The 16,154-nt window shown below is 38.5% G+C and overlaps 1 protein-coding gene across 5 annotated transcripts in view; it reads right to left on the bottom strand.

Moving 5' to 3' along the window:
• Positions 1-444: 444 nt before the first annotated feature.
• The window catches only part of TSC22D1 (TSC22 domain family member 1), a 133,142-nt gene continuing 117,432 nt past the window's right edge, over positions 445-16,154 (bottom strand). For 2 of the 5 annotated variants that reach the window (XM_049647445.1, XM_049647447.1), the window contains exons 2-3: positions 2,988-3,039; positions 445-1,823 (exon numbers count right to left, since the gene is read on the bottom strand). In XM_049647445.1, the coding sequence (XP_049503402.1) occupies positions 1,566-1,823; positions 2,988-3,039 (310 nt within the window). In that variant the 3' untranslated portion in view covers positions 445-1,565. Of the gene's footprint in view, positions 1,824-2,986; positions 3,040-3,442; positions 3,820-4,110; positions 4,134-16,154 lie in introns of those variants that run through there. The other 3 variants (XM_049647448.1, XM_049647446.1, XR_007461231.1) reach the window with 3 other exon arrangements.

The following is a 16,154-nucleotide window of genomic DNA, read 5'->3' as shown; positions in this document are numbered from 1 at the left end:
AAACCAGCTTAACTTCCATCTTTTGATTCTAGAGCTGTTTATTGGGATTATACACAGAGTAAGGCTCATTCCCCACCCCCCCCCCCCCCCCGCGCTGATAAACACTTGGGCTTCCACAGACTCCTAGGACTTGACGGCCACAGAACGGAGAGCTTTCTCTCTTTCAATGTCCCAGATCAGCCCTGAGAGGGTGAGACAACTTGTCCAGATGATACTGAAGAAATAAGCTCTCATCTCCTTCACTATGTCTCTCCTCCCCTTCCTGGCTTGATGGAAGGCAATGTCTGTTTCCTTTCACCTCTACAGTCAAGCCGCTAGCACCCTGACTTTGCCCACCCTTTGCACGCCCCTTCAAGATTCTGCTAGTCAAACGGTTTTCACTTTCGGAAAAAGTTGTGGAAGTGACTGCAGTTATGTTAATACACTTTCACATGAAAACACTGGTTTAGCAACATTTTATATGCTTTATTGAAAGTTGACAAGTGCAACGGTTAAATACAGTGACACCTTACAGCTGTGTAGAGAACATGCACGGAAACAAATGCATAGAACTACTATACAGGTAATATGCAGAAACCCCTACTGGGCGATCCATTTCATTAGCTAGAAGGGATCATTTTTCAAAGTATTCAACCAGCTCAATCAAAAGACTTCAGCGAACAGGAATTTACTTCAAGATATTCAGCAACTAGAAGATTTCAGGTTACACAAAGTGACTGACAACGCCAAATTCTTAAAATTTCTTCAGGTGTGGTTTTCTTCAGGTAGCATTTTTTCTGTAGATCTCTATATAAAAGACAATCCACACCTCTTCAGACAGCCAATGAGACACCTAGATTTCAATCTGTACAACCTAAATAGTAGTTACAGTCCTCTATTGTACAAAATAGTTACACTACGTACACAAATATACAATAAGCAAAACAACCTTCATGGTAAGATAGCCTAGGTCCCAGCTACCTGTCACCGTCTCAGAGTTTTGTGTCATCCACTGTTTCAGAAAGAGGCACAGTACTATCGTTTTATGGATTTTTGGTGACAGTCGTCAGTTTGTACGATGAACTATGTTTCCCCTCAACTTAGGTGAGACTATGCGTCAGTCTTTACTCTGACCTCCCTTTCAAGTTCCTCATGGGGAAAAGGAGAGAGGAAAGTCCAGTGGAGCCCCACTGCTTCCAACCCCATGGAGTACACTACGTGCAAGCAGGAGAGAACTCTTGGGAGCGGGGATGGGGAGCAGGGAAGGGATGATGGAAAGGCACACAGCTCCTCAGCATGAACGGAACCACTTCTCACATATCTGCCAAGCTGCATGAGGTCCCAGTATATCCATGCTAATTCTCTGATTAACCTTTAATTCACCCAACTAAGAAATTTCTTCAAGCCAAAAGCACATGAGTGTTTAATACTGGAAAACAGAGACAATGGCATAGGTCAGCCTCACTTCTCTTGTGCAGCGAGCAATGAAATGGGTGACTGTAGAGGTGGATGGATTCCCCCTTGTACGTCTTCTCTGGTCTGTTCAGTTCAGACAGCAGCGGCCAGTTCTGCGGGGGCATGGGAGGCTATGCGGTTGGTCCTGAGCCCTGGGACGCTGGCTGGGCCGGGGGCTGTGTGGTCCCCTGTGGCTGTGTGGTCGCAGGCGGGGAGCCAGTCTGCAGCTGGGCCTGAAACTGGGCAAGCTGCTCAGGACTGGCCAGTGTCTTCAGCAGATTGTTTTCCTGCTCCAGCTGGGAATTTTTCTCTATTAGTTCTTTGATTTGCTCTTTAAGGACCTCCACTTCCTCTCTAACCGCATACATCAAATGGCTTTTCACCAGATCCTGAAAGGGAGGGGGGGGGGTAAAAAAAAAAAAAAAGGTTTAATTTAGTATTTCTGAATTTCTAAAGCATTTTTGCATGATTCTCCGTAACCATTAGCAAATCCGGCCTTTATTTAAGCGGCCCTTTGAGCAATCTACTGAATACAACCACAACTGTACAATACTTAAGTTCAATGCGTAAGGGATCAGGCTTTTAAAAAGCCTATGCTTTTTCTGCAGCCGTTAGCCAGGGATGCATACAGTGAGATCTCCTACTTGAGATGGCAAAAGGCACTGGGGTTCTGGAAGGCGGGGCGGGAGCCTGGCCGCCGGGATGTCCAGGCCCACATCCCCGCAGCAACGGTAGCTGCTTCCCCGCCCCCAAGTCCCTCCTCCCACCCCCCACCACTACCCCCCCACCGCCTCCCTCAGCACCGGCTGCAGCCAGTTCCTACAGAGCATGTTGCCGCATTTTCCTCCCTCCACCCCCGCCCCCCCCTTTCGTGATTAAGCTGACATCACAGAAACCTGGGCAGACGACGCAGCCAATGGGAGCCCGAGTTATTTATAGCTCCGAATTAAAGGTTCGGAGTTTGCCTAGCAACAGTGGGCAGAGAATCCCGTGAGAAGAGCCACAGGCGCTGCTCCAATAACAAAGAACAGCCAAGGCGGAAATAAAAAATAGGAGAAATCCAGGCACAGGCTGAGAAGACAAAACTTTTCTCGGATTCTTCTTCATTGTGCAGTAGCCTACCTCACTGGGGATCTGTTTGTGCAAGGTCTAGAGGGCCCTTGAGATCCTCATTCTGTCCCCTCTCCTTCCCTAGTAAACCTTAAGATTCCTAGTAAAGCCACATCGCTAGGGACGTGACCACGACCAAAGGACGCACAGGGCAGAGCTTCCCTAGCAATTCCCTAGTAAAAAGGGGGGCACTTCGGCAAAAGTCCCGACGTTATGTGAAACCGACTGGGGAAGAGAGAACATTGAATACCCCCCAAGGCCCGGATCTCTCTCTGTAGCAGCCATGGTATGTGGCTTCATGCTGGCCGAATGGAGACAGTGCCGGCATTTCTAAATGTATGAAGAGTAACCATCATAACTATGGATGCACTGCTTCCATCCTAATCTCTCGCTTTTTGTCATGTGCCCACATTTAGTACAAATGAGTTTTAATCAGTACATACCATAGCTTGCTCGATTTTGTTGTCAATAGCTACCACACTTGCACCAGAGGAGCTGGAAAAGAGGGGGGAGAAATCGATAAGTGGAATTTTTATAACATCCAAGACAAAAAGGATTTCCCAGTTCCGTGATGTTATTAGCATCATTTTTTGAACATTCTACAACGCTATGGAGTATATCACCCTCCAGAAAACACCAGCCACTCTCTTACTAACGAATATCCCGACATTTCCCTATTTTAGTGAGTCACAAAAGGCTAAATTACATAATGTGGTAAAAGCCTGCTCTCTGGCCAGACCTGCGAAAAGAAAGCGATTCTAAACATTTCAAAAAGCAACATCCATGTCACCGTAGTCTCTCGGCAATGGACAAAGGAATTCGCCTGGCTATCTTTCACCTGCATTATTAGAAGTATCTCACGAGAAAATTTAAAGAAACTATCCCAGCCGACATTTACCTATTGTCAAGTCTCACAGAAGCGTTTTCAGTCCCCAGCAAGGATGACAAGAAAGAAATTGAAAAATGTCTCAGTTGGTAAACTCCTAGATCCATCGCCACTGGTCTACACCATTGGGATTTCATGCAATTGCAGCCAAAAACACCCTCGCGGAAAAAAAAAAGGGAATACCAGCAGCCTTGTTTAAGCTAGATAAAAATCTTCTAGCTTTCTGCAGCCCAGGGAGAAACAGAAAACAGCAGCCCTAGTTTAAAGAAACCCAGCTTCTAGGGCTCGGCAATCCCGGGAAGATGCTGATCCCAACGCTGTGCGGAGAAGCCTCCCAGGTCTACAGCCGGGCTCCACTAAGGTTTTAGACCAGGACTCGAGCTCGGTGCAGAATATATGGAGGCAAGAGCCGCGCCGATTGGCCAGCACTGCATTGGAACCTCCCCCTTCTCCCTTCCCCGCCCTCTTCGCGCTTCCCCGGCCAACCCCCCCACCCCCACCTCCTGCCCCAGCCTCCCCATCGGATCCCGCTTTTCGGGTGGGCTGACCCAGGCCGCAGTGGACCCGCAGAGCTGAGGGGCCGCCTGAGGCCTCCACGGCCTCGGCAAGCTGCACCACTGCTTCGGCAGAAAACGTCAAGGGGTCCCTGAAAATACAATTGGGGCCCCGCACGTGCTTACGTTTAAGGGAGTCAGACCCCGTCCCAGGAGCTGCCAGTCCCTGAGGCTGCCGAACGGCGAAAGCTTCCTATTTGCAACCAGAACCGTCTGAGCTACTGGGCATGCCCAGTCCCACCGCTAAGACTTGGAGGAGCTCGAGTGTCTCGATTTCAATTATCTTGTTCTTACAGGCAGCAGTAATGGGAGGATTTTATAGGCAGTTTTATTTATAAGGATAATAATCGTACTGTAATAATACTTTTTAAAGAGGGAGTGAATTTTGGAGGGAAAAAAATCACATTTGCTTTTTGAGAAATACTACCTTTCCATGGATTTATTACTTGTGGCAACAAAACAAAAAATACTACATATTCTTTGCTAGGCATGTATCTACTGAAGCAAAAAGGAACCCATCAGATGAAATCTGGTATATCTTCCCAAAATGTCCCTAGAGCCATAAACCTTAAAATCACATCTCCCCTTCTTCCATTTACAGCTAGAAAACTCAATCCACAGGTTGAATCCTACCTCGATCTATTTTCAGTAAGTCCCTAAAGCAAGTTTTTGGAAGTGGCAATTCCTATAAGTCTCAACCCTATGAGCCTTCTTACATCAGAAGGACTGAAATATTGTAAAGTATGTATTTCACCCTGAAGGCCATACTGACCAAGTCATTCCCTTCTCCAAACCAAAATCAAGAGATCTGGGTGTAAAAAAGCTTAACCCTTTGCACATTTCCTCTATTAATTTAAAATACTTGCAAGAACGCACCAATTGAGGTTACAATTTAATATACTGAAAATCTAAGGCTTTAAATTTGCCTGATTATTATAGGTTTCTATAGTTTGTGATTCAATACATTTTAGAAAGCAAATTTAACCTCTACAATACTGCCCTCTAATGGCACAATCCTATAAAACCACAAACAAAAAACTACAAATGGTAAAGACTTCTCTAATCCACAGGCAAGTTGTATCATCACAAATAATTCCAACATAAAATGTGACCGTAGAACAGATATATGTTAATATCCTATTTACACACACGCACACTGTCTTTTCTCTCTCAAGCAGGCATTCTTTCTCAAGTTAGCACCCTTTTATCCTCAGCATCCTTTAATTCAGGAAATTTTAATTGCCATCGGGGCCTTGCAGACATTCTTTTTTAAGTGGACCCAATACTGCCAGCGAGTATTTGGTTTTAGAAACGGTCTAAAGGAATTAGGAACCAAATGTGTTGAAAGTAGTAGATGAAAAGGGCAATTCTCTTTTGGGTTAAAAACCAAAGTGTGACTAACTATAGAAAGGAGTAACATCTTCTTTATTGTAAGGATCATAATAGTTTCCAAATTTTAAGTCTTTGATTTTGAATAACAATGTTTGTTAGCATTTCGTAATTTATAAAACTTACGAAATATCAAATTTGAGGAAGGCACCCATTGTCAATAAAAAGAAAAAGAGTAAGTGGAAAGCTTAAAAATCAATAATTCAGAAACTAGGGATGTGGTCTCTCTGGGAGTGCTTCGCAGAATTATTATTTACTACACAATAGTTTCTATATTTTGAAAGTTAAGGTTGCCACAAACTACCTGTGTAATTAAAATCATTTACATATTTTTAACTGAACTGCACAGGACAAGTTATTAAAGTATCATCCTAAACTGTAAAAAAAAAAAAAAAAAGACCTTAAAAGATAAAACTATAAAAAAATAAATAAAAAAATAAAGCTCTAAGGTCATATGCAGAAAAGAATTTAAAATTCCAGCTGAAATTTAAGATTACTAAATTAACTGAATTTTATTTATTTACGATGTTCCTGAACACAAACAGAAAGAAACAAGCTGTTATGCTTCCATTTCATTCAACATATCACCCGCTGGATTAAGCTACAGAAGCCAGTATAAGCCATCATAGTCCATTTCACCCATATCTCTACAGAGGGACATTACAGTCACCTCCAATACTTGGCTATTTTAAATAAAATTGCAAGAAATATTTTGTATGTACATCTTTGATCATTTGTGTATATATTTCTGGAGAATTTGCCAGGGCCAAGAGAACATAAAAGCCCACCAAAATTACTAGAAACCTATTGCCTTTCATTCTTCTACACAAATGGGCGAGATTCCTTTCAAACTAGATTTTTATATGCAAACTGGAAAGACAATTTGAAAAAGAAGGCAAATTAGCTGGAGGAAAACTCCATGGAGGGGAAACCAGGGGTCAGAAATGTTTGAGGCACAGTGGCTAGAATTACTGTCAAAGATTCTTCTCTTTGTAAGACAAAACATCTAAGAGTCGGGTGCTAGTCGGAGCTCAACAAAGACTAGCTGATAGGACGGGAAAACACTGCCTTCAGGAGAAACCCCTAAGGGCATGGGTGACAATAGCCATCTTCAGACGTGGGGCAGAGATCAGGTCTCACTCCCTGGGGAATCCGAGCCCAGGAAACCGCCTGAACATTAAAGATAGGTGTATTTGTTGTTTTCATTTTGTTTTATTTTGCCTAAAAGCCTCTTCTCTGGATTCCAATTCCATCACCTCTGCATACTGGGAGCAAGCAAGCTAGGATGGGAGAAGAGGAGCAGGGGCAGGGCCTGTGTTTTTAATTCATTCAGTAATGCGTGCTTTTCTTCCCAACTTCACCTGACTTGGCCAATATAGGTACAGTTGGAGATCTGACGCTCAAACAGGATAACCTGATTCTCCCTCTTTCCAAACTCCCTGTAAATCTAAAGTGACTGCTGGGGAGGAGGCTGAAGCCTATCGCGCTATGTCTGACCAAATCTTACGGTCTGGGAACTACCAGCTCACTTACCGTCTCCTCCTTTACACTCACTGGGCTCTGAGTGGGCTTACGGGGTGTAGCAAGTAAAGCTACAGGACTTCCAGTTAAAAGTGAATTGCAAATAAACAACAGATAATGTTTTAGTGCTGCATCCCACACACTGTGGGAATAATAAATCATTCCAAAGAAATCAAAATTCAGCCATATCTGAAATTTCCTTGATTTCCATAGAAAAGTTGGAAGATAAAGAGGAGAACATCTTCCAAAAAGCAGAATAAAGGAGATGGAATTGAGAGAGAAAAGATAAGAAACCAAAAGGATAAATCTAGGAGGTCCAACATCAGAAATCTGATGATTCCAAAAAAACAGAACAAAGAAATAATTTAAGAATTTTTCCTCAGCTGAAGGGCACAAGTCTCCAGACTAAACAAGATGACCAAATGGCCACCACAATAAATGAAAAAAAGCCCTACACCAAAGCACAACACATGAAAGTAAAGGTCACTTGGGACAGGGAAAATCCGAAAAACTTCCAAACAGAAAAAACAAGTTCTAAACACAGGAACAAAGATCAGAATGGTTTTTGCTGGCTATCAGGAAACAATGGAGAAAATTCTGAGAGAAAAAATTCTCACTTGGCCAAATTATCATGTAAGCGTAAAGGTAGAACAAATAAATGCATTTTCAGACATTTCAGACACCAAAATGGAGGAAAAGGTTAACATTTTTAAAAAATAAGGACTATCGTATATTTCAAAAGGAAAAAAAAAAGAAAAGAAAAATGTTTCAATAGGAAACATGAACCAGGGGCTCAAACACTGGAGAGAAGGGAAGGAATGAACAGGGTGATCGGGAAGGAAAGCTCAAGACGACAGCTGCTGAGCAAGCCTGAGCAGCATCTGATCTGTAAGGTGCAGAAAGATGGGAGCCTCTGGGAGGAAGAGCTCTGTGGCTGGGAATTCACAGAGAGATGATCCAATTCGGCTGAACATTTGCAAGGGGAGCAGAGCTACAGACAGGTGTAAGACAGATCTAATGGAACCATTGGATAAGTTTGAAGACAATCTTACAGAAAATAAAAGAAAAAACTAGTAGGTTTATCAATAAAATTTACACAACTATATGAATTTTGAAAAACTGTTATCAGTTTAACTTTAAAAACTTAATTGTATGAGGAAGGTGGTGGGAAGAAAAACTGAGCCCTAGGAATGGTTTAAAACTGCTAAATCTGAATCAACAGCTTGATTATAAAATATATAAAAGTGAAAAAGCAAGAAATAACAGTATAAATATATCACATAGACATGAGTAGGTAAATATGAGAAAAGATAAAAATTAAAAGTGGCTGCCCATGAGGAATAGATGGGGGGGACTGAAAAAAAGGATATATTTTTTCTATTCACTCTGTGTGATCTTTAGGGATGCACAGGTCTTTTCCTAAAGGAAAAGAAAGAAAATGGGATCTGCAGAGGGTTCCTATGCTCCCAGGCTTCAGCGAAGTACTTATCAGCACAACCATGTGAGGAAACTACCCACGATGGGAAAGAGCCACCCAAGTGGAGGAGGCAAAAACAAACGAGTTTTGGAAATAATACAGGGTCAGGAATTGTTGGTGTTACTACCAGCCAGAGATAAAAACAAAAAACAAAACAAAATCCTTATAAACATGGGGCACCAGCTATTTAGATATTCAGAAGGATACTGCTAAAGTAGATGGGAAAAATTAGTTCTAAACTAAAGGGTGTTTTGGTCTCGTGCAAAGCAGTTTTAAAGAAAGCCTTGAAGATCAGACTGTTTCCAAGTAACTTAATTTTGTCCCAAAACAAAGCTCTAGGATATTAAATAAACACTTAGCATCCAATAATTCACAGTGTCTGGCATCCAATGAAAAGTACCAGGCATATAAACGCAGGGAAATATAATGCATAACAAGGTAGAAAATCAATCAAAATGACCCAGATATGACAAAGATGATATAATTTGTAGGCAAGGATATTAAAACAATTATTATAACCATACTTTATATGTTCAAGAAGGTAGAGGGAAAATTAGCATATTAAGTAGAGGTATGGAAGTTATAGAGAAATACATTTCTGAAAATGAAAAATATCATGTTTGAGAAGAAAAATACACTGCATGGGATTCACAGTAAATTAGACAGAGTGGAAGAAATATTAGTGATACATTTGCAATAGAAACTATCCAAAATAGGGGCGCCTGGGTGACTCAGTTGGTTAAGTGTCAGCTCTTGATTTCGTTCAGGCCATGATCTCTTGGTATTTGTGAGATAGTGTGGAGCCTGCTTGGGATTATCTTTCTCTTTCTCTCGCTTCCCCCACCCCCTGCTCATGTTCGCACTCCCTCTCTGTCTCTCTCACAAAAAAAAAAACATACTTTTTTTTTTTTTAAAGAAACTAAAGTAAAACACAGGGAGAGGGAAAAACTGGAAAAAAAAAGAATAGAACAACAACAAAAAAAAGCATCATTGCACTGTGGGACAATTTCAAGCAACCAAATGTATCTTTAGTAAAGTCTCTAAAGAAGAGAAAAGGGAGAGAGGAAAAATATTTGAAGAAATAATGGCAATTTGCCCCAAATCTTGTTAAACAATAAATCCACAGATCCAAGAAACTAAGCCTCAAGCAAGAGAATCGTGAAGAACACTACAATAAAGGTGTGTCATATTCAGATGGCTTAAAACCAGTGAAAATGAGAAAATTTAAGAGCAGCCCAAGAAAAGAAACAGATTATACACAAAGCAACAAAGATAATGTAGCCGACTTCAGGTTGGAAACAACACTAGACAGAAGGCAGTGTAGCAATATCTTTAAAGTGCTAAAAGAAAAAATTTAAACACATGTCAACCTACAATTCTATGCCCAGTGAAAATATCTGTCAAAAATGAAGGTGAAATTCATTCTTTTTTCACACGTACAAATGCTGGGAGTATTCATCACGGGCACACCCTACACTGTAAGAAATTCTAGAGCAGGTTCTTCTGACAGAAGGAAAATGATACCAGCTTGCAATCTAAATCTACAGAAAACAATGAAGAGCATCAGAAATGGTAACTAGGTGGTTAAATACAAAAAAAAAAAAAAAAAAAAATGTTCCCTAACAATCTCTTCTAAGAGATAAATAAATGACTGTTTACTGTTGACAGACTCATAGATACAAGAAACAAACTGTTGGTTACCAGAAAGAGGAGAAATTGGGGGTGGGGGCAGGTCAAAATAGATGAAGGGGATTAAGAGGTAGGCAGTTGCAGTTAGAAAATAAGTCATGGGGTTGTAAGGTGCAGCATAGGGAATATAGTCATAACATTGTAGTAACTTTGTGTGGTGACAGATGGTAACTAGACTTATCACTGAGATCATTTCATAAGGTATAAAAATATCAAATCACTATGCTGTACACCTGAAACAAATAGGATTTCGAATGTCACTTATACTTCAATTAAAAAATTAAAATTGAGGGGTGCCTGAGTGGCTCAGTCAGTAGAGCGTCCACCTTGGGTTCAGGTCATGATGGCACAGTTCCTGACTTCGCGTCCCGCATTGGGCTCGCGGCTGTCGGCCCAGAGCCCGCTTCCTATCCTCTGTCCCCCTTTCTCTCTGCCCCTCCCCCGCTCAGGCTCGTGCTGTGTCTCTCTCTGTCTCACAAAAATAAACGTTAAAAAAATTAAAATTGAAAAAATATGACTAAATGTTTAAGGCAGAAATAAGAACAGTGTATTGGGAGGCGGGTGGCCAACAACATATGTAGAAGTAAAATGTAAGACAAAAATAGTACGCAGGCCAGGAGGAGAGAAGCAGCCTACTGCATTAGGTTCTTACGTTACTTGAAAATAACACTATTATGAGATACATACTAAGAACTCTAAAATAACAACTGAAATTACAATATAAAGAGTCATAGCTAATGAGCCAATAAAGGAGATGAAGTGGAATCATAAGAAAATATACAATCTAAAAGAAGATAGAATAAGAAGAAAAGGGGAATAAAGAACGGAATAAAAACCAATTACCAAGATAGTAGACTTATGCCAACTATAGCAATAATCACATTAAATGTAAATGGTCCCAATTAAACACCTTAATTAAATGGTAGAGGTGGTTGTGGTGCCTGGGTAGCTCAGGGGGTTAAACATCCAGCTTCAGCTCAGGTCATGATCTCTAGGTTCATGAGTTCCAGCCCTACCTCGGGCTCTGTGCTGACAGCTCGCAGCCTGGAGCTTGCTTCGGATTCTGTGATTCCCTCTCTCTCTGTCCCTCCCCTGCTCACACTCTGTCTCTCTCTCTCAAAAATAAATAAACATTAAAAAATAAAATAAAATAAAATAAAATAAAAAAAAGGTAGAGGTTGTCAGATTGAATTTTTTTTTTTTTTTTTTTTTTTAAAGGCAAGATGGGGCGCCTGGGTGGCTCAGTGGGTTAAGAATTAGACATCAGCTCAGGTCATGATCTCATGGTTCCTGAGGTATCCGGCTCTCAGAGCCCTCTCTGTCAGCACAGAGCCCGCTTGGGATCCTGTCTCCTTCTCTCTCTGCCCCTCTCCCTCTAGCTCTCTCTCAAAACTAAATCAACTTTAAAAAAAAAAAAAAAAAAAGGCAAGACAAAACTATATGCTGCCTGTAAGAAACATATTTTAAGTATAAATGCACAAATAGGTAAAATAAGAGGATGAAAGGTGATATTGTATGTTAACAATAATCAGAAGAATGCTGAAGGCTATATTATTCAAAGTACACTAAAGAGCAAAGGTCATTTCATAATGAATAAAGGCCAATTCATCAAGAGGTCATAAAAATCTTAAATGTTCACACAGTGACAGCAAAGCTTTAAAATACACGAAGCAAAAATTGATAGAATTGCATGAAGATATAGAAAAATCCACAATTAAAGCTAGAGTTTTCAATAACCTCTCAATAATTGGAAAAAAACATAAGCAGAAAATAAGTAAAGATATAGAACGCTTAAATAACACTGCCAACCACTTGACCTAATTTATTTTTGTAGAACATTCCATCCAATAACAAGAGAATACACATGCTTTTCAAGCACACATGGATTTTTTTCCAAGATAGAGTATATTCTGAGCCATAAATCAAGTTTTAATTAATTTAAAAGGATTCACATTATACCATGTAAATTCTCTGAGCACAGCGTTATTAAAATAGAAATCAACTACAGAAAATTATCTGGAAAACCTCCAAATATTTGGAAATACAACAACACATATCTAACTCATGGGTCAAATAAGTAATCAAAAGAGAAATTAGGAAATATTTTGAACTGAATGACAAAAACATGGCATATCAAATTTATTTCAATAAATTTAACAACTTAGATGAAATGGACAAATTCCTAGAAAGATACTATCAAAACTCACTTGAGGAAGAACAGGTAACATAAATAGCTCTGTGTCTATTTTAAAAATTAACTTGTAGTTCAAAATCTTCCTACACAAAAAACCCTTAAGCACAGATAGATTCACTGGTGAATCCTACTAAACATTTGAGGAAGAAATAATACCCATTCTACACAAACTCTTCCAGAAAATTGAAGAGGAGAAAACACTTCCCAGCCTATTCTAGGAGACCAGCATTTCCCTAATAGTAAAACCAGATAAAGACATCATAAAAATCTAAACACATAAAAGGAAAACCACAGACCAATAAACATAGATGTAAAAATTCTTAACAAATTTTAGCAGAATGAATCCAACTAGACATACAAAGGATAATAAATACATCTTAACCAAATGGCATTTATCCTAAGAATGTAAGGTAAACATGTGAAAATCAGTCAATGTGATTCACCCTATCAATAGACTAAAGAAAAACCATAGGATCATCTCAATAGATGCAGAAAGAACAACTGACAAAATTCAATATGCATTCATGATTAAAAAAAAAAAAAAAAAAAAAAAAAAACTTTTAACAGAATAGGAATTGAAGAGATTTTCCTCAACCTGATAAAGGACGTCTATCTATAAAACACACTCAGCTTACATCATACTTAATGGTAAAACAATAAACACTTTTCCCTAAGATTGGAAACAAGGCATGTCCACTCTCATCACTCCTATTCAATCTGATACTGAAAGTAATAGTCAGGCAATAAGGCAAAAATTAATATATAAATAGCATCCAAATTGGAAAGAAGAAAGAGTATCTGTATTCACATGGCTATGTACAAAATCCCAAAGAATCCAAAAATAAGTTACTAGAACTAACAAGAAGCATGTTTAACAGGGTCACAGAATATAAGTTCAATATAGAAAAATCAATTATATTTCTATATATTAGTATGAACAAGTAAAACTTAAATTTTACAAAGTTCCATTTACAATAACATAAAAAAAAACAAATGAAATAGGTATAAATCCAACCAAATATATACAAGATCTTTACGCTGAAAAACTACAAAACATCGATAAAAGAGAAACAAATAAAAAGGTTAGATATACCATGTTCATGGATTGAAAGAGTCAATTATTATGTTAATCCCTCCTCCCCTTAACTAATGTATAAATTCAGTGTGATCCTAATCAAAATTCCATCAAGACCTTTTGTGGAAAATGACAAAGTGATTCTAAAATGTACATGTAAACGCAAAGGAATTGGAATAACCAAAACAATTTTAGAAGAACAAAGCTGAAAGACTGCACTACCTTATCTCAAAACTTTCTGTGAAGCTACTCTAATTAAGATGGCATGGTATTGGTGAAAGAACAGAGGTACAAAGCAATAGAACAGAACAGAGAGGTCAGAAATAGAGCCACACATATGTAGCAAATTGATTTTCAACAAAGATGTAAAGGTGATTCAACACAGAAAGACAATCTTTTCAATAAGTAATGTTAAAACAACTACATAGTCATATACAAAATCAAAACATAGCAAAAAAACCCCAACTTGATCCATTTCTCCCACCAAATGAAATATTAACTTAAAATGGACCATAGACCTAAATGTAAAATCCAAAAATTTCTGTAAAAAAAAAAAAAAATAGGAGAAATCTTTGGAACCCTGAATTAGGTAAAGATTTCTTAGATAGAACACCAAAAATACACTCCATGAAAGAAAAAAGAAAACAAACAAACAATAAACTGGACTTAAAAAGCTCCAGGCTCTGAGCTGTTCACACAGAGCCCCACACAGGGCTCGAACTCACAAACCGTGAGATCATGACCTGAGCCAAAGTCAGATCTTAACCGACTGAGCCGCCCAGGTGCCCCAACAATAAGCTGGACTTTATCAAAATGAAGAATTTGTTTTTTGAAAGACACTGCTGTAAGAATGAAAAGAGAAACTACAGACTGGAATTAAATATTGCAAGTCACATACGTGATAAAAGATCTATATCTAGAATATGTAAAGAACTGGCAAAACAAGAGAACCTAATTAAAAAAAGGGCAAAATATACTTCATCAAAGAAGATATATGAATAGTAAATAAGCACATGGGAAAAATACTAAACATCATTAATCATTACAGAAATGCAATTTCAAACCATAATGAGACACTACTGCACACCTATTAGAATGGCTAAAATTAAAAAAAAAATTAAACCTAAAAATACCAACCGTTGATGAGACAGCAGAGCAACTGAAATGCTCATATATTGGTGGCAGGAATGCAAGATGTTACAACCATTATGCAAAAACAGTTTAGCAGTTACTTATTAAGCCACACACTTTCCATAAAATCCAATAAACCCAACCCAAGTTATTAAGTGAAAGGAAAACTTATGTTCTCACAAAAATCTGCAAGTGAACGTTTTGAGTGGTTTTATCATAATCCCTCAAAATTGGAAGAAACCCAGAGATGCCATCTCTTGGGTTGGGCTCAGGTCATGATCCCAGGGTCATGGGATCAAAACCCCACTTTAGATTCTCTCTTTCACAAGTGCTCTCTCTTTCTCTCTGCCCCACCCCATCTTGCTCCCCCCTCCCTCTCTCTCTCAAATTAAAAAAAAAAAAAAAAATATATATATATATATATATATATTTATATATATATATGAAGCAACCCAAATTTCAATCAGTTACTTATACAAACCATGGTATACCTTATGTAAGGAAATACTACTCTGCAGTGAAATGAACTGGACTACTGATTCACCTCACAAATGAATCTCAAATACATTACAGTAAGTGAAAGAAGCCAGGCTGAAAAGGCTGCTAAATATATGATTCCATTTAGATGCATTCTAGCAAAGGCAAAACTATAGGGACAGAAAACAGAAGTTGTCAGAGCTTTGGGGTAAAAGAGGGAAGTTTTGTGGGTAACAGAACTGTTTCTTGATGGTGGTATGCCCACTGTTTGTATTTGTCCAAACTTCTAGAACTCTATACTAAAAGGGCAAACTTTACTATATATAAACTATCCTTAGAAAATGAAAGAAAAGTGACTGCCTCCTAGTAGCACACTGGGAAGAATGAAAAAAAAAAAAAAAAACAACTGCTTACACACACACACACACACACACACACACACACACACAGAGACATATTTTTTTTATAGTGGTAAAAAATATATAAAGTTTACCGATGTAACCATTTTTAAGTGCGCAGCTCAGTAGCACTGAGTGTAGTCACGCCATTGTGAAGCAGAACTCTTTCATCCAGCACATCTAGAACTATACCCACTAAACAACTCCTCTTTGACCCTTTCCCTCCAAGCCCAGTAGCCACCATTCTACTTTGTTTCTATGAATTTGACTATTTCAGACACCTGTACATGTATTATTTTGATTAAAAGTATTTTAAAGTAAAAGCAAAGAAAAAAGCTATTAAAAATGATATAATCCAAGGACTTGAACACTTTCATTGAAGAGACCTAAAATGCCGATTTTATAACTAATTTCTCCATAATCGTTTCAAATGTATTACTTGGTTTGAATTTTAAACTGTACTTTTGCCTTGTTCTTAAAGCTGTCAAGTTTGTTGGTGATTAATCTATAAGAGAACTAATTTAAGTACATTGATACTACAGAGTTCCTAAATCCCACAGAGTCAAGATAACATACAGTTCTACAATCCCATAGTGTTAAAAGATTTTTTTTAAAAATGCTTGATAAAAAAAAAAAAAAAATACTTGCTTTAAAGTGAGAACTTCAAAAATCATAAAATGCTAATAAATTTAAATATAATCTTTTATGTGTTTATACACATATAAGGCTTTCTATAAATACATTTTTCTGTGTATTTTCGCTCTAAGCATTTATGATTGCTTTCAAATTATTGTTACAATTCTAGAAACAATTTCCAGT

This window comes from Panthera uncia (assembly GCF_023721935.1).
Source record: "Panthera uncia isolate 11264 chromosome A1 unlocalized genomic scaffold, Puncia_PCG_1.0 HiC_scaffold_16, whole genome shotgun sequence".
Lineage (NCBI taxonomy): Eukaryota > Metazoa > Chordata > Mammalia > Carnivora > Felidae > Panthera > Panthera uncia.
This window is presented reverse-complemented; position numbering and strand designations above follow the sequence as displayed.